The sequence below is a fragment of the Lissotriton helveticus genome, chromosome 2_1, assembly GCF_964261635.1.
Source record: "Lissotriton helveticus chromosome 2_1, aLisHel1.1, whole genome shotgun sequence".
Lineage (NCBI taxonomy): Eukaryota > Metazoa > Chordata > Amphibia > Caudata > Salamandridae > Lissotriton > Lissotriton helveticus.
Genome location: NC_136059.1, coordinates 987866340 through 987890203, shown reverse-complemented (window position 1 = coordinate 987890203; position 23864 = coordinate 987866340). Strand labels below are relative to the sequence as shown.

Below are 23864 nucleotides of genomic sequence, written 5' to 3'. Positions count from 1 at the left end.
GCGTTACATTGAACTTTTGCCTCATTTTATGTTACATTTTATGGTAAAGTATATTTATCGGTCCTAAAAATTAACAATTGAGTTCAATTTAACAAACTAACTTTAGGGGTTTTGGTGCTTTCATGCTCGGCCTGATCTGGTGGTCTTTCGCTCTAAATAGTGAATCCTACTCGTGGGCATAATTTAACAGTTGTGTTGTTGGGGCAGCGGGCAGTTACTTTGTGAGAATGACCTATCTTTTTGAATGCACAAGAGCGTACAAAGTCTGGTTAATAGTTCCTGGGTCTTCTCTATCTATCGCTGTGCATGTGATCTCTGTTGGATTTCATCCCTTATCGTTCCACTTTGCATTGTTAATTGTTAAAATATTCCAATCAACGCGCAGTAACCTGTGAATCTCAAAGTGCACAGAACAGGAGTCAGTGTGTTCTTGACAAAAATATCGCTTTCATTCTTCACACCTCAGATGTTCTCACACTTTATTTGTATGCGAGACTGCATCTCATCACCCAGGATGCACTTTGGAACAATAAATAATTTTGTGCGGATTTATTGTAGATGTCAGTCTTTCCTGTTTGTTTTTAGCTGAGCACTTTTAGCCATTGTATTTGCTTCCATTCTTCTGTTTATTGGTGCTTTATAGGTCACTGCACAGGGCTATACCCTCCATGAATTTGAGGACTGAGATGCAACGTAATAATTGTGCAGATGCAGACTGCCTGTAAGGACCAGTATTGCCTGAGACTACAGTTTATAACGCTGTTAGTATATTCCAAACACATTGGCGAGACTGGTCTAATTTAGACAGTAAAGACCTGGAAAGACTAACATTACAATGTTGGAGCAGATGGTACCAGTCATGACTACTCTTGCACCACTGCATTGTCTTCAGTAGAGCACTCAACATCTCAGTGCATTAATATAGCCTTAGAACCTGCCGTAGCGGGCTCTACTGGCCATTAAAGACCCGCTCCAGCGTTAAAGGCCGGAGCCAAAAGCGAGGACCTTAAACAAGGGAGAGGGCCTTGAATGGCTGATAGAGCCCACTAAGGAGAGCTCTAAGGCTATTGGAAAATTTTGCCCCTTGAGGACAGAATGTTCTAATTCGTAAAACAAAGGCCTCACAGATCCCAAGGGGGTTGAAATCCCCATGGGATCCGTGAGGCCTTTGTTAAACATTTGAATGTTGATGCTCCGGGCTTCTACCATCCATTGGAAGCCCGGATCACTCCATTGTTTTCAGTGGAGCTCACAACATTCCAATGTTCTAATATAGCATTATAGGATGCAGGCAAGGGCTATTCGTGTCTTGACAGGCCCTCTCCCTATGGAACGTGCCTGTCACTTGAAGAGAGGGACCCAACGACTGATAATAACATGGTGCAGAAGGGTAATGGCATAGTATGATGCATAATTGTAATAGTGTGTTGTCTCCACTGTGGGTAGAATGTTCTTAAAATCAAGAATGATGACTTGGTGACTGATGCATTTAGTCAAATAGGATAGCACCTTTGTGCACTTTTTTTTTTTTTTAAACATTTTATTAATTTTTTAAAGAACACAAACAACTTTGCAAGGAACAAAGAGAAATAAGATGACATCATTTCTTTACAGGGTTGCATCATGTGGGAGGAGTTGGGAGAGTGTACAAGTGGTCATACAATATCTCAGTAAGGAATTTCGAGGAGGGGGGGGCAGTGGGAACAACAGCTGTTCAACGGTTCAATACATAGCATCAAGTGGAGGAATCATTGGGTTGAGGGGACGTCAGTTCGATATCCAATTCCGGGGGAGGGGGGTACATATATCGCCACGGTAAGAGTTCCATTGAGTCCATATCTTCCCCCATTTACGGGGCGTACCCCTAGAAATATACACAGTTTTTTCCCTGAACATGCACCAATCCATGTTTTGTTTCCATTGCCGAACCCTGGGCGGTCCCTGAGCACCCCATAGTTGGGCAATATCCCTCTTGGCGATCATATTACCCAGGGTCACCCATCGGAGCTGCGGCACATTGTAGTCTTTCGGCTCCCATACATTCAGCAAGCATCTCCTAGCCTCCGGCACCGATCGCACACCCGTAACCTCACTCATCACTTCATGCACACGAGACCAAAATCGCACTATCTCGGGACACTCCCATATTATATGTAGGAATGTGCCCACGAGACCACAGCCACGCCGGCACAGGCCATCTACAGAAAAGCCCATGCGTACCAAGCGGGGACCAGTCACGTACACTCTATGAAGGATTTTGAGCTGCACAAATCTGAGGCGCGCCGGAATGGCCACCTCTTTGGGGGAGGAGATCGCCGCCTGCCAGTCTTCATCGTCGAGCTCTAGTCCGTCGTTAGTCCAACTCTCTCTAAGGCGACACAAGAGATCGGACCTGGAGTTAATCAATTTTTTATAGAAGAGCGAAATCGTACTGTCTGGGACGTGCCCGTCCAGTATTCTGTCCTCGAGTGGGGACGCTTCCGGTATGTCCGTGCCCGAGGAGAAAACAGATAGTACCGCGTGTCGGACCTGGGCATAGCGAAAAAATTCGCGGTCATTCAGACCGTATTCAGTTTTCAGTTCGTCAAACGTCTTCATTCTCCCTCCAGCCCAAACGTCGTTCACCTTGCTGATACCTATCAAATCCCATCTATCAAATCCCTTCGATTGCCAAAGAGACCCGAGCCTATCGGAGGCATACAGTGGAGTGGCGCGAGTCAATTTATCAGTCCAGCCTAACGCCATTGAGGCATGGACGGCTGTCCTGGTGGGACCCGTTACATTCCGGGGAACAGGTCTGGAGTAAAGAGCTCTATAGTAATCACCCCCAGGCAAAAGCCATTTGTCCAGTTCGAAGGCTGGATTCGGTGAAGGGCCGTACATACAATGATTTATCGCCCCCAATTGGGACGCCCAATAGTAACGACGGATATCAGGTAGAGCAATACCACCATCGTACCACGGGAGTGTCAATTTAGCAATAGCAATACGAGATCTTCCCCCCCACACCAATTGCCTCTGCAAGCTCTCAATCTCACGAAAATATTTAGTTGGCACTATGTCAAGTGTATTCTGCAATACGTAGAGGAAACGGGGCAGTGACATCATTTTAAACAGTGCCGCTCTTCCCAGAGGGGAGAGAGGCAGTTTACCCCAAGCAATAACATCTGCCCGGAGGCGTTGGAGAGGGGGCAGCAGATTTCGGTCAAAACGCAGAGCAGGCTGCAGAGTGATAAAGATGCCTAGATAGGTAAATCCGTCTTGCGCGACCGCGATGGAGCAGCCTCGCGGCAGAAGGGGAGTGTCTCCCGATAGGACATATATACAGGACTTCGACCAGTTAATGACGAGACCCGAGTTCTTGCGAAAAGATGACAAAACATCAAACAAAACAATGAGGGATTTTCGAGGTGACGTTAGATATAGCAGAATATCATCCGCATAGAGAGACACACGGTCCTCAAGCTCCGAATTCCATCCAATGCCCCTCAGAGACGGTTCCCACCTCAACCAGGCCGCCAGCGGTTCCAAGGCGAGAGCAAACAAAAGCGGGGACAAAGGACAGCCCTGTCGCGTACCCCTGCCAAGTGTGAAGGAAGCGGAGACATGACCATTAACAACTACTTGAGCCATGGGATCAGTGTATAGCAGTTTCACCCACTTAATGAACTCCGGACCGAAACCAAACTTTACAAGAACCGCCCACAAGTATGGCCATTCTATTGTATCAAACGCCATAGTGGCGTCCAAAGTCGCCAAAATGGCGGGCTCACGCAACGTCCCAGCTCGCGCTAGGACGCCATGCAAACGTCGAAGATTAAGCACCGTATTGCGATGCGGTATGTGAACCAAGTCCCCTATGACAGTAGCCAAACGCTTAGCTAGCATTTTGGCCAGGATCTTAGGTTTGGCGTTAATCAACGAGATAGGTCTAAAAGAGGCACAGCGATCTCGTGGTTTTCCTTCCTTGTGAATAACGACTATAGAGGCCAGTCTTTGGTCATGGGGGAGGGAACCCACCTTCAAAGATTCGAGGAACATCAAGCGCAGGTGCGGGGCTAGCGTATCTGGGCGAAGTTTGTAGAGCTCAATGGGAAGTCCATTTGGGCCCGACGCCTTGCCAGATCGGACCGAACAAACGGCAGCAGCAATCTCCTCCACAGTAGGCAGCACATCCAAGGCGCCCCTGTCAATATCAGACAAACGGGGAAGTGCAATATCCCGTAAAAGCAAGTGGGAGTCCTGTTCGGATCTATCAGACACTGGGGAGTACACTTCCTGGAAGTATTCGGCAAAGCATGTGACAATATCAACAGGGTTAGTGTAACTTTCTCCATTCGCGGCAACAATCACAGGAACAACCCGACTTGCGTTCTCCCTTTTATCCAGCCAAGCAAGCAGCTTACCAGCTTTGTCACCCATATCATACAGACGTCCCTGTTGCTCCCTACCCATTTCCTTAGCAGCATCCGTGACCAGAGCCCTATATTCATACTGCTTCATCTCCAGCAGATGCAGCCCCTCCGTGGTGACCCCAGATTCCAGGTCTCCCTCCAGGGCAGTGATTTCACCCTCGATACGAACCACCTCAGCACGGTTGGCCCACTTGACGCTGCCGATCAAAGAAAGAGCTTGGCCACGAATGACAGCTTTGTAAGCCTCCCACAGAGAAACTGGGGAGGAAACAGAACCCACATTCTCAGCAAAATAGTGGTCGTGTGTTTTAATCAGTTCGGCCCTGACCTTGGGATCCCGGAGATACCAGGGGTTGATCGGAGCCCGCGGCCCGCCGAACCCCGTTGTGCATCCACAACTAACCAAATCGGAGAGTGGTCCGAAATGCCTCTTGCAAGATGCTTTACGTCCTGTATGGCGGAGGCTTGGGAAGAGGGAATAAGAATATGGTCCAGTCTCGAGAGACTGCCGTGGGCACCAGAATGGAAAGTATACTGCGACTGCCCCGGGTGGAGCAAGCGCCAGCAATCAGTCAGCCCCAGGGTCTCCAGAAAGCCACTCAACCAAGACTGGGCCCTCGGAAGGTCCCGGGGAGGGTAACGATCACACAACCCAGAAACCACGGAATTGAAGTCACCACCAACTACAAGCAAGCCCTCGGGAAGTCCCAGGAGAACCCCACTCAGATCGGCAAACGTGGTGGCTTGGAGGCCCGGGGGCACGTATACAGAAAGCAAAACAACAACCTTCCCCTCCCAACGCCCAACAATGGCGGCATATCTTCCCCTATCGTCAAGCATGACATCATCAATGGGGGAGGGAAGTCCGGACTAGAATACCCGCCCCTCTGGAGCCCGAAGTGAAGCCGGAGTGCGCCACAAGACGGTAGCCACGCCTATTTAGAGCATAGCACTTGTTGCCGAGCAAATGCGTCTCCTGTAATAAAACAACATCAGGAGACAAACGTTTCAACAACTGCAACACTACACCCCTCTTGATCCCGTCCCCAACCCGTTTACATTCCAACACAATATTCGAAGTCCTCTACCCCCCATCCCCGCAGCCAGCCCCACCCCCGCTCCACATCCTAAGCAACATCCAAAAACAGGAGTTCGTAGTGTCTTCACCTTGCAAATAACAACAATAAAACTCAAACCAAAACCCCCCTTTCCCCAGACATGCCCTATCCATCTCACCCCCCACCCCGCACCCCTGCGGAAGACTAAAAAGCCCCATAAACTTGCAGTGTGCCTGTCGCCCTACCACCCAACTAGTCTACGAAAAGAAACCCAGAAGGAGAAGGACTCACTCACCCCCACCCACCCCCGAAAGGACCGAATACTTGCAAACTATAACGTCACGGCATTAGCCACAGCTGAAAGTCAACTATAAGGGAGCGGGAGCCGATACTGGTCCCTATTCTCGTTCCCGCAGGCCTCCTTCCGCACGGTCCGATTGACCAAAACCCTCGGAATGTTCTTGATCCATAGGTAGCGAATCCAGCCAGTCACTCACAACCCCAGGATGGTCAAAGAAAAAGGTTTGATCATTATGCACCACACGTAGGCGAGCCGGGAAGAGCATAGCGTACTTCATGGATCTGTCTCTCAGTCGCTTCTTAACCCCTTGAAACCCCAGTCTCGGTTTCTGGACCTGTTGGGTAAAGTCTGGATAAAAGCTGACCGTGGAGTTCTCGAAGGCGATAGGACCAGACTGTCTCGATGCCTGCAGGATAGCGTCTCTGTCCCGGAAATTAAAAATTCTCGCAATGATGGGACGTGGGTTGGCACCTAGTTTAGGCGTGCCGCCAGGGATCCTATGTGCACGCTCGACAGCAAAAAACTTGCTAAGACCCTTGGGTGCCAGGTGGTTCAGCACCAGGTCTTCCACCAAGAGGTCCGTCGAGGTAGCCTCCGACTTTTCCGGCACACCAATCAGGCGGATGTTGTTTCGTCTGGCACAGCTCTCAAAATCCTCCAGCCGCCCGGAGAAATAGTCGTTAGCTTTCCGCAGATTCCCGACCTCCGCTTGCAAATCAGCGACATCGGTAACAAGGCTGGAAGTCTTGATATCAAGGGATTTGCCCTTTTCATTCGTTTTCGCCAGGTCAGCCCTGATCAAATTGACATCTATGGCAACCGTATCCAACTTTAGGGACAAGGCCTCATATTGTTGTCCCAGTGTAGCCTTCATTCCAGAAATGGCGCCCATGACGTCTCGCAACGAGAGTTCCTCTTCAATCGAGGGGTCCTCCTGAGCTACGGTCGAAGGTTTAGATACTGCACCCGGTGATCCTTTAGTAAGGGTGTACCTGTCCATGACATTCGATTGTACAGCGCCTCCTCGGACACCCGGCTTGGTTTTGCGCTTCTCACCCTCAGGCCTGGTGGCCATCTTAGATCCCGGACCCAGGAGGGCCGCTTGGTGTGGGTAAAAATGGTTATTGTAGAGGCATCTGCAGTACCAAGGAGGGTAGAGCAGACGTCTTTCTCCAAGCCCAAAGCCACAATAGTCTGGCGTCAAACGTTGAAAGGCGAGTAAGGGCAATCAAATCCAGCCGCACAACAGGCAAAGTCAATCCGGTCTCCGGACAAGAATCGAAACCGAAAGTGACTGCCGAGCTCAGACGAATCCAGGAAGCCGTTGTTGTTCAATTACTGGCCGGCTGGCAGAGATAACATAGCCCGGGGCGCCACCATGAGAGGGCCCGAGAAATTCGAAGGTCCGTAACTCCGGTCCCCAAAGTCCAAAACAGTTTTCGAGAATGGATAAGTGATCAGCAGGGCTTCGCCATGAGCAACCCGTCGTCCAAAGCAGGATAAAATACAGGATAGTCAGTGGAGGTGGCGAGGGTCCGGGAGCCCTGTGCTCACGCGACCATCTTGGGTGCGCGCGAAGCTCCTCCTCCACCTTTGTGCACTTTTAATACAGATAAGCTCGCTCCATAAAACATTTCTCAAAATGTTGAAAACATTCAATTATTTGAAGAAAAGTAGGAATCATTTTCTTAATTTGTTTCAATAACATACAGCAGTTGAAGGCTGTGATGAACAAAATGGCCACATTCAGCTCAATTTCTTGCAAGTCCTGTTCTCCTCCAAAATATTTCGATCTAGAGAAATGACTGTGTTCTGTGGTCTCTATCGTCAGTCTCTTCCTCCATTGTCATGAGATGCGGAAGTTGAACACTGCGTGCTGAGTGTGCTGTAAAGGATTGTCACACCTCTTATCTCTGAATCAAAGAAGGTGTATGGAAGGAGCTTATTTTTGTTAAATCTCTTGAGTTTGAATTGTCCATAGCTTAGTGAAACTTTTCATATCTCTGCATTGTGGGAGAAGATCACCCTTAGCTCCGTAGAGAGCAACGCTGTACTGCAAATGCGGCCAGCTATTTCAACCTAATATCTTGGTTCACTTTACCCACTAAACACTGGAACAGAACACCTTAATTATTTATAATTTCAGTGTATTCTATATAAGACTTCATAGCATTTTTTAATAAAGAAGACTAGAGTACTTAAAAAAAAACTAACTACACGTAAAGCATTCCAAAGAGAATGATGGTTGCTGTAGACTGCAGCCCCTCAAGATGGCCGCTTGTCTATGGACCTGTAGTTCTGTTACTCTTCCGCTGCTCCCAGTGCCAATGGAATGTGGAGTTTAGGTCTGCAAAGGAAGGCCTACTAATGGCAGATTCTGTGCTAGGCACATGCTGACACTAACATTTCAAAGCTCGCTCCTTAAGCAATTACTGTGAGTTGTATTCCCTTGAAAATTTTTCACGAGTTGTACCTCAGATCCTTCTGTTAAAATGTCCCAGATTCAGCGTTGTCAAAGTTTCTGCCCACTATTACTTGTCATTGGTATTATACTCTCTGTATCTTCAACAGCAGAAGCTTTGAGTAGGGCCAAAAACTCCATGGAGAAATCTTGAAAGTTTTGTGTATGGAGATGAAGGCTAGGGAAAGGCCAGGGGCTTTTCGGCATGGCATTAGATCTCAGCGATATTTGATGTTTGGTTTGCCGTGTAATGAATTCAGTTTCTTTTCTGTAGCGTTCAACCATTATAGCAAAGATCTATTTTTTGTGCCTTTAACACTTGGATTTTGAGTTAACATCATTCTTTTTCTCTAGTCCCCATCTCCAGATCCTTCCTCGCCGCAGGGTGCAGAATCCTCAAACCGGCAGCAACCGCTGCCACATCAGAATGCCTGTGAAACAGCAGAGACCTCATCTAACAAAGAGGTATGGCTTTATCAGTTTTTATCAGTCGGCTTGTTATTGTATGCAGTACGCGTACCCTTCCTCCGGCGACTTATCCCCCTGCTAACCACCTTCCCCCGCCCTACCCTGTTTAATGCATGCAACACCAGCACAAAATATTTTCTGAGATTAATTCATTGTAACATATTTCTTTCTTGAATATAACTGTTCCCTCCTCGAGCTAATTAGCATAATTTCCTACAGGATTCCTGCTTTCACAACTTTTAATTAGTTCTTGGATGATTATCACTGTTGTAAGGAGTGTTTCAAGTGATGCACAGTTCCCTGTCACAGGGAGCACACATGAGCAAACGTGTTTTACAGGCTTTGCAGCGTGACAGACTAATCTTAGAATTAACAAGTCGGTGGTGACTGCAAGTTATTGACTTATCTGAGTTGTTGATCAGTAACCTTGATTTTACCTTTGTGCTAACTTTCTGTTGTAACACTTGCCTGCTCTCTCCTGCTGCAAGGCCCGCGGGAGCTTAGGTTCCCCAGCATTGACTTTTTTGGCTTCTCATAACTACTCATCTCAAGGCTGGGCAGTATTGTATATTGATTGTTTCAGTGGATGCTTCTCAAAGCCAAGGGCGGCGCTTCTGTTAGAGTGAAGGACGGTCGCCCCGCTTAAAAATCCCCGCAAAGACAAAAAATGAAATGGTAATTAATTACCATTTTATTTTTCACTCCCCGTCCCGACCGTCAGAATGAGAGCGGGCCGCTGCGGAGTGTCAGAAGCATGTCACTCAGCAGAGCGGAGGGTGGTCTGATATGGCACTGTTCAAAGTGTACATGTATTTTTTGCCGGACGTCTTGTGATGGCCAGCCACACATGCGCACTTTAACCCCATGCGTGCAGCGGTTATTTTTGCGCTGGGCGGCGATTTACAAAAAGCCGCGTTACATGACGAGCTAAGCTCGTCATGAGAATGCGAGCGGCGCAACTCATGACGAGCTGAGCTCGTCATGAGCATGGAAGGGGTTAAACCTCTTAACCCAGTTGTCTTAAGACCGCTGGGTTGAGAGACAGTGCAGGCCTCCAGGGCTGCTTTCACCAATCCAGATGCTGCTCCAATGCTGCATGTGAGCAGCGCCAGGATTGAGCAAGGGAGTTGAAGCATCCGGTTCCAGTTCAGAGTCGAGAAGAGGCCTGGAGCAAGGACATGCATCAGGTACATTTTTTTTTTCATAATATTTTCCCCAATTTTATATATTGTTTTCATAATATTTTCCCCACGCACACCCTGCCTCCCACGCCTTTCCCGGTAGATGCCAGCCGACACTTATCAAAGCTAGCTACATTTTCTTGTCTAGGACTCTTTTGAGCACTTTAGGTATTTCAGTGGGGGTTGGCGAATGGCCTGTGGTGGGTTTGCAGTACACACTTACAGCAGTGGGAGAAGTGAGTAATTCCTCATTGAGGAACTATCCGAAGCATATATAGAACTAATCAGGATGTCACTGAGTTTATGCTGCTTTCTCCTTTGACACCTCATTTTCAGTGCCTATTCTAAGTTTTATAGGAATTCGAAACCAATCCAAAATAAAAGTGTAAGCTAGATGTACATACACATGCAGGGCCGGACTGGGGCCCGAAACCGGCCCTGGCAAAGAGCTTGGCTGGCCCCGGGAAGGGGGGATGAGGGGGAGGATGCTAGTGGAAAGCTTTGTGCTGCTTTTGTTGCAGGGGGCCGATATTGCGACTAACTACTTGAAAAGCGGCCCCCAGGGGGCTAAAACGAGCCCCCACCCTCGCGGCCCCCTGGTGAAATGCCCGGAACCCGCTACGTCCAGTCCTGTACACATGGAGCACAGAAAATACTGTTTTTATAAATGTTTAGAAACTGCCCATATTATACGGAAACAATGCTTGTTTTAGGGGACAAAAAGATTCGGACTAAGTCCATCTTATGCTTGGACTGATTATGAACAGATTTTTCTTTTATTTCACAATATGTTATGGCGCTCCTCTCCTTGTGATCATTAGTGCATCTCAGATTTACAGAAAGAATAGGACTGACACTGTTGCCTTAAAATGATAAACATCTGTAATAGTTTTTAGAAATAAGAAATAAGAACTTTCTGAAGGGATCTAGTATAAAATGAGAAATGTTTAATGAGTAATGTAGGAAGAAACACATTTGCTGCTCTGATTTAAAACAAAAAAAACAAAAACACTTATTTATTGAATAATGGACTATAAAAAGAAAACAAGAAGACATGAATAGAAGAGAAAGGAGAATTATTAATTTAATATATACTTCATTTAGAAGCCATGCCAATGCCATTAAAATGAACACCTCGAAGACATACACTTTTCAGTGTAGAACAAAAAGGTGAATCAAGAATCAGGAACTAAAGTAGAAAATCCATACTTTACAAAGTAAAAGGTTTGGATTCCAGTACAAAACACCGAAGTTGGGCATGAAGTTTGGGACATAGATGGCTTTAAAAAAATATGTTTAGTGCCTATGGTAGAGACCACTGCCCGCTGAAACCTTTTGGATAAACTTGGACTCTTCAATCCCACGGGAGCAACTGACAGATTTGGACAATGGTATATGTGGTGATGAGACAAAACAACCAGTAAAAGTCATGAACACTGGAAGGTTGTCCGGTGTAGATGGATTCACAAAGGATTTGTTGGTATTTTTTCCTCAAAAGAAAATGCAGGTTTTAGTCATTCTCGGGATCATACCAGAGAAACATAGAGTATTAAGTACACTTTAAGTACACATTAACAACAAATATAGGTATAAGATTGCATATTTAATGGAAAAAATGGTTTCTGAAATGATTCACAGTTGATCAAAACAGATATGGAAACAGCTTTGGATAACCCCATGTGATTGGTTAAACTACTACATATCGCAAGGGATACAGATGACTCCATTGATTCCACTGTGGCAATTGCATTTGTCTGGTGCAAAGGGGTTGGCTTAACCAAGATACAATGCATCGGTACTGATGCTATTATTGGCCTTTTGGTACTCCAACAAGAGATGATTGACAGTCTGATTGACATGATTTAGATGTTGTATGGCATCACTGGGATCTGTACAGCAAGTAGCTGTATGAGAATGTCAATTGTATAAGAAACTCACTTAGTTAACAGGAAACCTAAAGCTGATCTCTCAAAAAATCAGTAATTAAGTTTAAATATGATAAAATATGATGCCCTTCCATTTGTTGAAAAACAGCTGGTTGCAACAACATAATTTTTTTCTGGAAATTGTAACCGTTCAAATTTTTTGCCAATTGACAAGCCATATGAAATGAGAGGCACTCAAAAATAATGATGTTCTGAATCAAAGCACCGAGCAAAACTGATAAAAAAGACCATGTGAGAAATGCAAAATATATGCAAGAATATTACAATTAGCGGTCACAGAGAAAATATAGAACAAGAATATTTAGCATCAAGAAATTCTGACTTAATGCTGTTTTTTGTGTGTGACTGAAAACATGTTAAAAAAACAGTGGGCATCAGAACACGCACACTCTGCTTATGTCGTGGCTTTTGAAATGAAATCCAATGGATTGATATATCTCTAAAGTTGATACATAAAGTAAGCAATGTTCACGTGGGTCAAGCCAGAAGCCCGAAATGCCATATTTTCTAATTCAGATAGATTTTGTTGCTTTTGAAAAGCATGACATTTGCCAACATAAGGAGAGAAACTATTAAACATAATTTTCAACGACAAAATTGCATACCAACAAAGAGAAGAATGCAAATGAAACACGCCTTGGCAAAGCCAGTAGGTCCTGCCTATGTGAGATAACTTATTGGCCTTGCTAATGTTTTTTAGCTATGTTGCAAATGGCAGAAAATAATGTAAAAAATCTGTATGACACTTTTTTAAATTGTATAATTGAGCTACAAAAATTTGACAAAGCCAATAGATCTTGCATAGGCGAGAACTATTGGCTTTTCCAGTGCTTGCTATGGAATGCCATATGGTAAGTTATAAGTATTTATATAGTGTTTGCAACGGCGAAAGTGCTAATGTTATATATTGAATAGAAATGCTCTTGTCAAGGTGTTAGTGGATCCAGATTCAGAAGCATTTTAGGACCATACAAAAACAGTGAAAATGTGCCATGTAAATGCGCTGAATTTAACATAAGTTAGAGGTAGACCGAAAAGTCCAATAGGTTACAGTTTTTACTACAGTGTTACTTTACACTATGTGCTACTTTGGGTGCAATGGTTACAAAAGAACCAAAAAGCACTCCTGACTGCTCGTTTAGTAGTAAAATATGGCAATAATGGTGTTCAATGTGTTTCCTATAGCTTTTGGCCCCTGTGCCAATGCACCTGCTGCACCATTCGGATCATGGCCCTAGTGCCTGCAAGGTAGCATGAGGAAATCGTTTATATCCAATAATGTTTGTGTTCCGAAAAGGCAAAGTTGCAGACCGAATACATAATTATTATGTAGGTAAACGTGAACACAAAAGCTTTTCTGAAAAGTAACTTTAAACGTATCCAACTCTCCAAAACGAGTTGTCACAGATGTCATGAATAAAGCATAACTTTACACATAAAAGTGAAAACCAAGCATTGTTAAATTGTGTTACAATGTGGCTGGCTCTTTCCTGTGAAAAACTCTTTTAGTATGCTTGACAGTGAATGGACTATAAACAGTGTAAATTGCCCAAGATCACTATATGTTAGGCTGACGCTGAAACTGAAATACAGTTTTGTACTCTGTTCCAAAATAAAAGCAGTTTTGCAAATTAAATGGACTCCCCAAAGAAAAGGTATTTAGCAAAAAACATACAAATGCTTTGTGCAGATGAAGAATGAGATATCTTTTTTGATGACTATGTCTAAAATAAAAAAATTAAAAAGGGCACAAGCAGGCTCCATGGAGAGAGTACGACACACTCCTCTTTCCTAAAAACTCTCTCACTTTAAAGTTTGCCAAAAGCAAAATAACCAGGCTTCCACGAAAACACAGCTTGACATTTGACCTCTGTCTTTGAATGCCCAGCAAACGTGACGAGATAAGAACAAGATTTAAATGCCTGTTCACAGGAAATGAGTTAGTGGAAGAATACAGTGAACACTGCTTTCTCATCGGTTGGGAAAAATTGAATCTGGACAGTCTGAAGCAAACGAAGCCAGTAAATGCGAAGCAAGAAAACGTGAGTTACAAACCACAAAGACAATGGCATATGGCCAGCAGAATGCATTCCCAGGTCAGCTTTCTGACTCTCCACAAGATGTCCTTCGCATACCACAGAGCTGCGTTGTATGGTAGGCTGCAATCTAAAAAAAAGGATGCAAAAATTGTGCAAACATGGAAGGTAAAGAGCTAACTTCAGCATTTAGGTACCTTTCTTTGGGTTTGCAGATAGAGATTAACACATGTAGGTATGGTTGCTCCATTCAATTACAATGACTTGAGTGGGCGACCTAATCCGTCTGCATATAACTCTTGTTGACTTTGGAGTGATAGGGCTGAGAGAATGTCAGCTGACCAGTAATGGCTGCTTACAAAGTACATCATAGCAATTTCCAGGGCTGCCTTGAAGGAAAGGTGTGCAGTTTTAATGCATTCAATGTAACATCTGTAAATCAAATTCATATATGAGTTGATCATAAAAATAAGTAAATTCTGCAGTCTCTTTAGCAACAACCAGCTGGCCCCTTGAAGTGATACAGTAATGGCCACCAGGATTGAAATATTCCTTTGCATAAACTAATAGTGATTTATGCAACTAAAAACATTTGAAATGCAAACCACAATACATACATCATAACATACTAATAATCCAAAGTTGAGAAATAAATTATATGTTTAAAAATTCGGACAAATATTCCTAGGCCTGAAAACGTCAGTTATGATGTTAAATACAATAACACTTTTTCACAAGAAAATAATTTATGTTAATAGACATCTGTAATACATAACCACACGCCTCCACAAGAGCATAACAACCTTCCTATACTAAATACCGTTTTTAAGGGATACATATGAACCATGCACTGTTCTTTTAACCTTATCGGCTGGCTGATCATAAGACATTTACAATATTTTCACTACTCTACTCAGTTCTCTTCCGGGTCACCATTTACACTTAAGATCCACAGATGTAGTTTACAAAATATAACATTGCATCATTAAAGTTAGCACTTCTTATTAAGACTATGATTCTTTGATTAACTTAAAGGAAAGTGAAATACTGTGTCAAGAAATTGCTTAAAAGAAGGTTACAGTCTGAAATGACAGAACTTGAAAATGCAAGCACTGCATAACCCGTAAAGTAACGGGAGAATCAAGAACCATGTTTTCCAGTCTCAGAAAAGGTAAATACCTGCATAATGTTACCTGCTGATTTTTATGAATGAGGTCGAAACTCTGGGTGCACAGAGCAGGGCACATGCCCCAAGGAGACCATGGCATAGAAAGACGATGAGTAGGGGTTTGTTTAAGACTACTGAGGTTAGCCTCCACCTCAGGAAGAGATGTGGCATCCCAGTATTCACCTCATTTTGGGTTTGATTTTTGGTGGGGTGGGGGGCCGGCGTAGCAGAGTTAATTTTCTTGGATGTATATAAATAAAAAGAACGAGCTCTAGAGCTGCGCTCTAGAAAACCCAACCTGAAGGGTTAATACATGTTTTGCCTCATCGACTGGGAAACCAGTTGTTTTTTTAGAAGAACCATCACCCACCAACCTAGTTGATGGCATGCTCCATCATTGAGTTTTCTAGAGGGCAGCTCTAGAGCTCGTTCTTTTTATTTATATGTGCTTATGACCAGGGGAGACGAACGAGCACTCTAGCTTCCTCCTCTTTTTCTCAATTTGCTATATGAAGTTTCTTGGATGACCATAGTCAGTTGTTGGATGGGTTTCACACTACCCAGTTAAATGCGGGTGACAGCCATTGAAGTAGGTCAGCTGACTCCAGTCAATTGGTAATTTTCCAGTAACCGGTTTGGCTCTTAAGCAACCATAAGCAGGAAGCTAATACATTGCAAAAGAGACTCCCACGCAACATAAATAAGTGAATTGCTCAATCATGGTTGATTTACTAATTCATGACGTGTTGAAGGTTCTTTAATGGTTAGCCAAATATCTGTTAACAGAGGATCTTTATTTGTGACTGGCAAGCGACAAATGATAGCCAACTTGGATCGAAAGAAACATGAAAGAGTATCCTCAGGCCACCTAGGCAAAGCAGAGTCACTCCTTGCCACATTCTGAAATGGTTTGTGTGTTTTCATTGGTTTCCAGTTAGGACTTTGTGATATTTACTTTCTTCAATAAGATGGAGGGGCTAATACTGATCCACGTGGGCCTCCAATGCAGTTTTCACAGGGCTTGAGTAGGAGTCAGTTATTGTCACTATTTTGCAGCAATCGTGTAGATCTGACTTGAACTCATTCAGTGATAAGGAACCGTGGAGAAAGGGTGTACGGCAGTGTTTGCTGTTCCTTCCTATAGGTGAATCAGGATTAGTAGACGCGTTTTATTTTCATACAGTGTTGTTTATATGCATTGTATGAAGTTGGGTGGAGCTGTTTCTGTGTGATACCCTGAGTGATAGCCTACTTGAAGTTTTAGAGGCTGTTGTAATGGGTGCATTTGTTAAGCGGTTTATCTATACACTTCTCCGAGAATCTTGCCACAATGGGTGATTGCATGATAACCTTAGTTTCAATTGAGCCCAGGATGAGCTTTGGGGTTTTTAAATATTGGGTTGGTTATTCCCCTCTTTAGGTATGTGTGAGCAAATCTTATTTTTAGGACAATATTACACAGTGTTAAAGCATTTTCTGTGTCCATTGCTGTAAGAGTGTGTACCAGGGTCCCCCAAGAGGGAGTGTACAGACCTTTTCACCTGCCCCATCCACTATTAGGTCCATGTGGACCCTAGAAACAAAAGGTCTTGGGCGGATCCCAGTGCACAGTGTTAGAGCAGCGGTGTCAGTCCGCTACAACTATAGCTGGAGTGCGCCTTGTGCAAGAAGCTCCTGCACAATTTATGTGATATTGCCAGAGTGGATACAATGCTAGAGCTCTACCCTGCTGAGTTGAAAAGGGATGAACGATAGGTTTTAAATAATTTCTATTTGCTGTTTTAAAGCGATATACGTGAACTATTTGACAAGTCCCCAATCCATCCCACGAATCTTTGTATCTTCTTTGTCAGGCCTCTTTACAAACAATAATAGACAACAAAAATAAAATACACAGGGTTTGCTGTAACTTCTATTAAACCCACCATACCTACCCTGTAGCTTCACAAAGTCTCCTTCCATAAAACACATTTGCATCTGTTGTTAATACTTTCTGACGTGTACATTAAATGTTGCAATGACACATGATGTTTAACTTGTTAACTGCTATAGAGTGATGGAAAGCATGTGTTGATTAGGTAGCAGTGGAGTCATTTAATAATATATATGCCTCAAATGCATTGTGAGGCTCACATGAAGTGCAGGCCAAAAAGGACAAACCAGACATGTGGGAAGAGAACAGATGTGGCAGGTGATAATTACTGATTCACCAGGTGGCAAGTATATGACATTTTCGTCACTAGCATGCTTTTTTGTTTGTTTTTCCAGTGTACTCTTGTAAAACGTGCATTTTCGCATTAGTAGTTTGCCGAAAGAACAACTGTGTGTTTGTGTTAGCCCACTTCTTTGTGTGGCCCGTGCTTCTTAGCAGCAGTTCTACTTAACACCATGTTGGTGAAATATTGTTCTTTAGAACGAGTGCATTCAATCAAACAACTGTGCCTCCACCTTTCCTGGCTTCTTTGAGAGCCGGAAACTCTGTTTACGAGCTTGTCATTTCTACTTTGACAAAGATACACACAATGTGGAGTACTCTCTTCCCTTGATCTATGGTTATAATGCGGTTGAACCAGCCTCGGCCTGATATGTGAGGTGACTTAAGCATTTGAGTCAAAAGTATGCCCAGCTATTCTAGCCAAATCGATTTTGGAGTGAGATTGTGTACATACTGCAAGCAGAACGATAAATGATGCACAGTTATTATTTGCAATCTGCTTTTTGATTATATTAAACATTATCCTTCTTTTGTAATCGATCCACTCAAACTGATTTCTGAGTGCAGGGATACAAACCATGTTCTATATTTTTACGATTCAGAGTGTTGGTACCTGTGCACCAGGATGCCAACAGGGCCCTTAGGACAGCTTTGCAATTTTGGGTCGCCATAGTGCGCTAGAAACATCAAACATGGCACCATTGTGTGGGGCAAAATGCTGGGTGCCAATAGTCCTGGTGCCAGCCTTATCGCTCTATTTAATTTTTTTTCTTGCATGTTTTGTTTTGTTTGAACCTCTGTTTCTCTTTATTGCAGTCGAGAAAAAGCTTGGCCTCGTTTCCAACATACGTGGAAGGTGAGAGATTTTATTACATATATTGTCCGAATTTGTAATTGTTAAAAATAAAATAAAAAATGCGCACGTTTTCTACCGCGAGTTTGGTGTTCAGATGTTAATTGCTGAAGTTCAGGACACAAGTAAATTTAATCTGCTTGCCTATTAAGCCTCTGAACCCAATTCCATTTTAAGCTCCCAACAATATATATATTTTTTAATCTACTTCATGATTTAATTTGTGTTTGATTAAGTGTCCTCAAGTGTACCATAATTTATCCGACAAGCAATACGGTTGATGCCAGGAGCCATGTCAACATTTTGACGTGTATCTCCCCGTGGAAATGAGAAAGGTGCTTTGTTTATTGAAATTCCATTATCTGATTCACGCTCTCATTAACTTCTCCCGAGAAGAGCTCTGACTCGGCAGTTCGTTGTATTCATGTCTGAAGATACATGGGGATTAAATCCTCATGCATAAACAATGTAATCTGAATTCGCAAAGATAAACATTTCTCTGGACTCATCTTTCGTGACCATGTCCCAGCCTGGGCAGCGAGGTCTTTCTGTCGCACTGCGAGCTGGAGAATGATGACCCAGAGTTGGTTTCGAATAGCGTTGGGACTATTTGACCCATAGGCTAGGTCTGGAATACAGATTTGTGATTTTTTTCCCCTTTATAAGAAATAGTTAGTACTTATATTGTTTTATCCCTATGTTTTAGCTGATATGGGTGAGCCAGACTTTATGCGAAACACCTTTTTAGGTCGAGCTGACCAGACGGCACAGCTATCTGGTTACGAAAGTTAGATTCTGAGTAACCTCGCCCATTGCTTACTATTTTTTGTGTCCCAGCTTAGTAATGTTGTCTTTGGCCCTCCTATGGAGCATAGCCTCTTTCCATCTCTTTTGATTGGTTGGCATCAATCCTTCCATTGTGTACTTTTTAGGCCTCGCGCCTAGCGGTGCACTGCGCAGTAGTGCTTGCGCAGCGCGAGGCATTTTGGAGGTGAAAAATGGGGAATGTGAGCTGACTTAGGAATCGCACACATTTGTGCGTGTGCGTTTCCTTTTCAGCTCCCCCATTGGCCTTTGTGTGCATCTTATTGTAAAAGACTGCACGCAATTGGCCAGAGGTGCGCGCATAGCTCCTCCTACGGCCTATTGGTGTCTATTATGCGCACAAAGCGCGTAATATACTCCAATAGGCTGTGGGAGGAGCAATGATTGTGCTGGGACGCAGGCGTGACGTGCGCGCCACTTGTTTTTCTTTACTTGTGGTATAATCGTGGCACCCGCGATTTACTTTTGATGTTATAAGTAAAGCGCGGGTGCCGCGATTATACCAAAGTTAAAGAAATAGAAAAAACATCTATTTCTTTACTTTTGGTATAATTGCGGCACCCGCGCTTTACTTATAACATTAAAAGTAAATCGCGGGTGCCGCGATTATACCAAAGATAAAGAAATAGAAAAAATATCTATTTCTTTACTTTTGGTATAATCCCGGCACCTGATAAATGGTGCAGACACAAGACCTGTATGCCGCAGCTCAAAATCACAGTGGGCATGGCAGGTGCATCCGGCGTTGGCAGCAGCTGATTGGGCTTTAGCCAGTTTGCTGGGGGCCCTCTCTGGTGCAAGGAAGAAAAGGGCTTCATGGTGGCTGCCCAGGTAGAGACTGGTGAGACTGCATATCTGCTGCAGTAATAGAAGGAGAGCAGTGCTGGCCATTATGAATTGGGCTCCCTCTTCAAGAGTTGAAGCGCGAGGAGGTAAGCTTAGCCCTATGAGGACTGCTCCGCAGTGCCATATGAGGCACATCAAGAGACTGGTGGACCGACTGGTGGGAGCTGCTCCCCCTGCAAACCTAGGAGGTGCTCATTTGGCTCTCTTGTGGGATTCTGCCTGCTGGCTCTGCTCTATGGGGGCCTGCACAGGGGGGCTGGCATTTGACGTGTGGCTGGGGGTGGGGGGTGGGGGGGGGGTAGAGCAGAGGGACGCACTGGGCCCCTCCGGGTGTAGTATACATTCTGTGGTGGGCCCAAGGTCTGAAACCCATACTGGCGGGTGAAGGGGTGAGGAGCCCCAGATACAGCAGGGCAAGTGAACGAAAAACCCAGGCACTGTGTGACACATGTTGCCGATGTGCTGAAGGTTGTGCGGAGAACCTGGCCAGAGCGTGGCCTGCTACACCTGACCCCACTACTGCAGCTCTCCCTGGGAAGCTTGACTGGGAATTAGCCACCTGATTCTAGAAGTGGTGGACTCACCTAAAAGCGATACACCGGTAGGGACTGTTGATCTGCAAGACCTGCCATGGATGTGACTGACTCTCCCAGGGCCTCGCTACACTGAACATAGAGGGCCCAGAAACAGTAGCCCAAAATTGCGGGGTAAGCAAATGATAGAGGGACCCCAAGTCATGGGGAAAGATAAAGCAGCCAAAATAGCTCAGGAGAACACCATCCCACAGTACTCACAAGGTACTGCCGAACGCAGTGTGTGCCAGGAGGGCGCTAAACAGCCTGAGCCACTGGGGTAGCCCATGTGGGCTGTATTGATGGCTTCTATCCAGGGTTCCCGGACGGCATTGGAGGAGAAGATTACCTCGAGCTCTATCGAGGTCAACCTGCTAGGTACTGACCTACATAAGGCAGCTGACAATGTTAAATCAGCGGAGAGCTCAATAGGAGAGTTATAAATGGAAGTGACAACCCTCAATGATCAGATGTCCAAGATGATGTCAATAACGAAGACCCTCAACTCCAGAATGGATATACGGAGGGTTGTAATAATTTGAGATTCTAGCGCTTTCTGTAGGGAGTAGAGCACGCCGCACCGGATTGCTTCTTGGAGCAGTGCATTCTACATACACTTAAGCCTCAAGGACTGTCTCCAGTGTTTGCCATTGAGAGTGCACATATGGCTGATGAGGCCTCCGGTAGGTGCCCCTTTAAGGGTGCTCATAGCTAGGATTTTCAACTATGTGACATTACTTACAGCTGCCAGAAAACAGTCATCTACCTGACTACACCAGGAAGGTTCAGAGTAGAAGAAAGACAATCATTGATGTTAAGGCAGAATCTCCGGGCTCTGAACCCCTGTTACATGTTATTGTGTACTGCTAAATAGCGGGTGGTGGAGCAAGGTAAAAGGCATTTTAGGAGGTGTGGCCCTGGCTCTAAATCTGGGACGAGGTCCCCTGATTGGAACGTGGAACTCTCCAGATTCGCCCCAGTAGAGAAAAGAGGGGGAGCTGCCCGGTGATTGGGGTTCCATACACCCATTGGATAAATATGATCTGCTTTGCACTGTAGACCTAAAATACAAATATCCTGTCTTCAGGAGATTCACTTGATTGGCTTGGAGCGCACAAAATTGAAAAAGAAATAGAGGGGGCAATTGTACTCATCCACATACTTGTCTTATGTTAGAGGGTGTCTATGGGGGTGGCCCCTAGGGTACTCTTCAGACTCACATACTCAGAAGCAGACATGGAGGTGTAGTGTATCCTATTGCGGGGGACACTAGATGAGAGAGAAATCGGCATCCTAAACCTTTATGCACCAAACAAGGATGACAGCGACTTTTAAGGTCCAGGATTTATTGACTAGCTGCCTTGGTTTCGCAATACTGTGGGTGGGGGACTTTAATTGCAAATTGGATGGGGTGCCTGACAAACATTCCCCACAACACAATATGAAGCCTCACATGATGACTGCATTGCACCAAGTAATGTTTAATACGGGTATGGAGAGAACTTCATCCGCTGGGTAGAGAATACTCCTGTCACTTTGACTCATCATACTTATAGTAGACTAGACCAGCTACAGGGATCAGAAGGCATTCTCATCCAGGTACAGGAGGGTCAGTATCTGGTGAGGTATTTATCAGACCATTCCCCATTGAAAGTTGCCATTGACTGAGGCAATAGATGGGTGGATTCTTACTCATGAAGAAGGCTGCCTGGGGTCTTGCTGGACCAGGAGTATTGGGAATACCTCGCAACACAGTTGGGGGCATACTTGAGTATCACTGGGGAGACATGGCCACCAGTGGAATGAGTGGGGGTCACTGACAGTGGTGGCCTGGGTGGTATGCCTAGGGAAGGAATTCAGAGTTGAACAAAACTTGCAGAAGGACCTACCAATACAGGAAACTCTGCTAGCAGACTTATAGCGGCGGAAGTCAGGAGGCAGGGATGTGGAGGCGGAGCTAATGAAGGTACGAAGATCCCTTGGTGAGATATCAAGATTAGATAGGCTCATATAATGAGACTACAAGCAGCACCTGCATAGGAAAGGCAATAGAAAATGACTTGTTCTTTGGTTCAGGGTTCTCCGGGAATGTCAGATTTAAGTTCATTAATTTTAATTATGTACATTGCACGTATCGTATGCCTCTAAATCCAGTCAGGATTTATGTGGGCTGCTCTGCTGCGTGCCCTCGCTGTGGATAGGGGGGAGCAACATTTTTATATTTGGCATGATATTGTGAGGACATATTGACGTGCCGGCGGTGGTTGATAAGAACTGTTGAGTGACAGGGTTGACACTAGACCCATCCCCTAAGCAGTATTTACTGGGTACTGTGGTGCAGCCCAAACAAGGAAAGATGAAATATAAATTCCTCCAATTGGCAGTCCTCCATCGATCACTTTTGTTACAGACACAGCACACATTTCAAAAGGATTTTTCTGCTTTATTTGTATTATGGTACGAGGGAGCCTGCAATCCATATAAAAGCCTTTCTCTAATTTCCATGTTACTGTTAAGCTGTGACGCCTCTAGTCACCTGTAATAATGAAATGATGTAGCTGCTCAACTGAAATCGGTTATTACAGCTGAGTTCTGACACCTCCATGCCTACTGTAAGAGAAAGGCTGGTCACAGAGCATAATTATACTTTCTGTGAAAACTATAAAAAGTTTAATTATTCTGATCTCTTTTTCTAAAAGGTACAGTGTCTACAGAAATTAGATATTTATGGCACCATATTTAGTTTTAGTGCCACTATAGGAAACAGAAGCTCTCCACATCTGAGCTACAGCATTTTTAATTTGACTCGTGTAAAAATGTTACTAATATCTATTTTGGAAAACATTACTAAATGCTTTTTGGTCTGTTTAATTTCAAACTACAGATTCAGATTCTATTCTTCATGCCTGCAACCATAACAATGCTTTCATATGAAAGAGCAAGAAACCAACTATTTAATATTTTTTGGAAAAGGTTGTGGTTTAGCCATTTATTATAAAGGATAAAATACTCTCTGCCATGTATTAAAGGGATATTGCAAGTCACTTCGGAATTCTATGACCTTATAAAGGAACTCGTCCTTCGACCTGTTCCTTTTTATGGTCATGAGACTCCTATGTGACTGGTAATATCCTTATAATGTCGGCAGGGGGTACAAATGGCAGCTTTTGAGATGGTTATCCTTGGGATCTTGCTAAATAGAAAAGCAGCAGCTCTGCACAGTTGTTAACAAAGTTTCAATTCATATGAATGGATGTGTGTTTTCTAAAGATTTTAACTAAATATTAATGCACATGAGTTTTCATTCATGTTCTAAAAACTATAATCAGAGAAGTGATGCATGATAATTAAGTTTAAAATACATTGATTAAATAATTATTCACAGGTAAAGTGTTATTCTCTGTATTGGGATATGCATTTTCTACATTGCTATCCCAGATTTTCCATCTTTTTATGAATCCTGATGTTTCGGGTATTATGACTCTGTTCACTGTGATACCACATTGAGTTCTACAGTGT

At 44.2% G+C, this 23864-nt stretch overlaps 1 protein-coding gene across 3 annotated transcripts in view; it reads left to right on the top strand.

Moving 5' to 3' along the window:
• Positions 1–23864, top strand: part of APBA1 (amyloid beta precursor protein binding family A member 1) — a 483473-nt gene that overhangs the window by 379184 nt on the left and 80425 nt on the right. For all 3 annotated transcript variants that reach the window (XM_078675748.1, XM_078675746.1, XM_078675747.1), the window contains 2 exons: positions 8590–8700; positions 18066–18105. In XM_078675748.1, coding sequence (XP_078531874.1) covers positions 8590–8700; positions 18066–18105 — 151 coding nt within the window. The remainder of the gene's footprint in view (positions 1–8589; positions 8701–18065; positions 18106–23864) is intronic.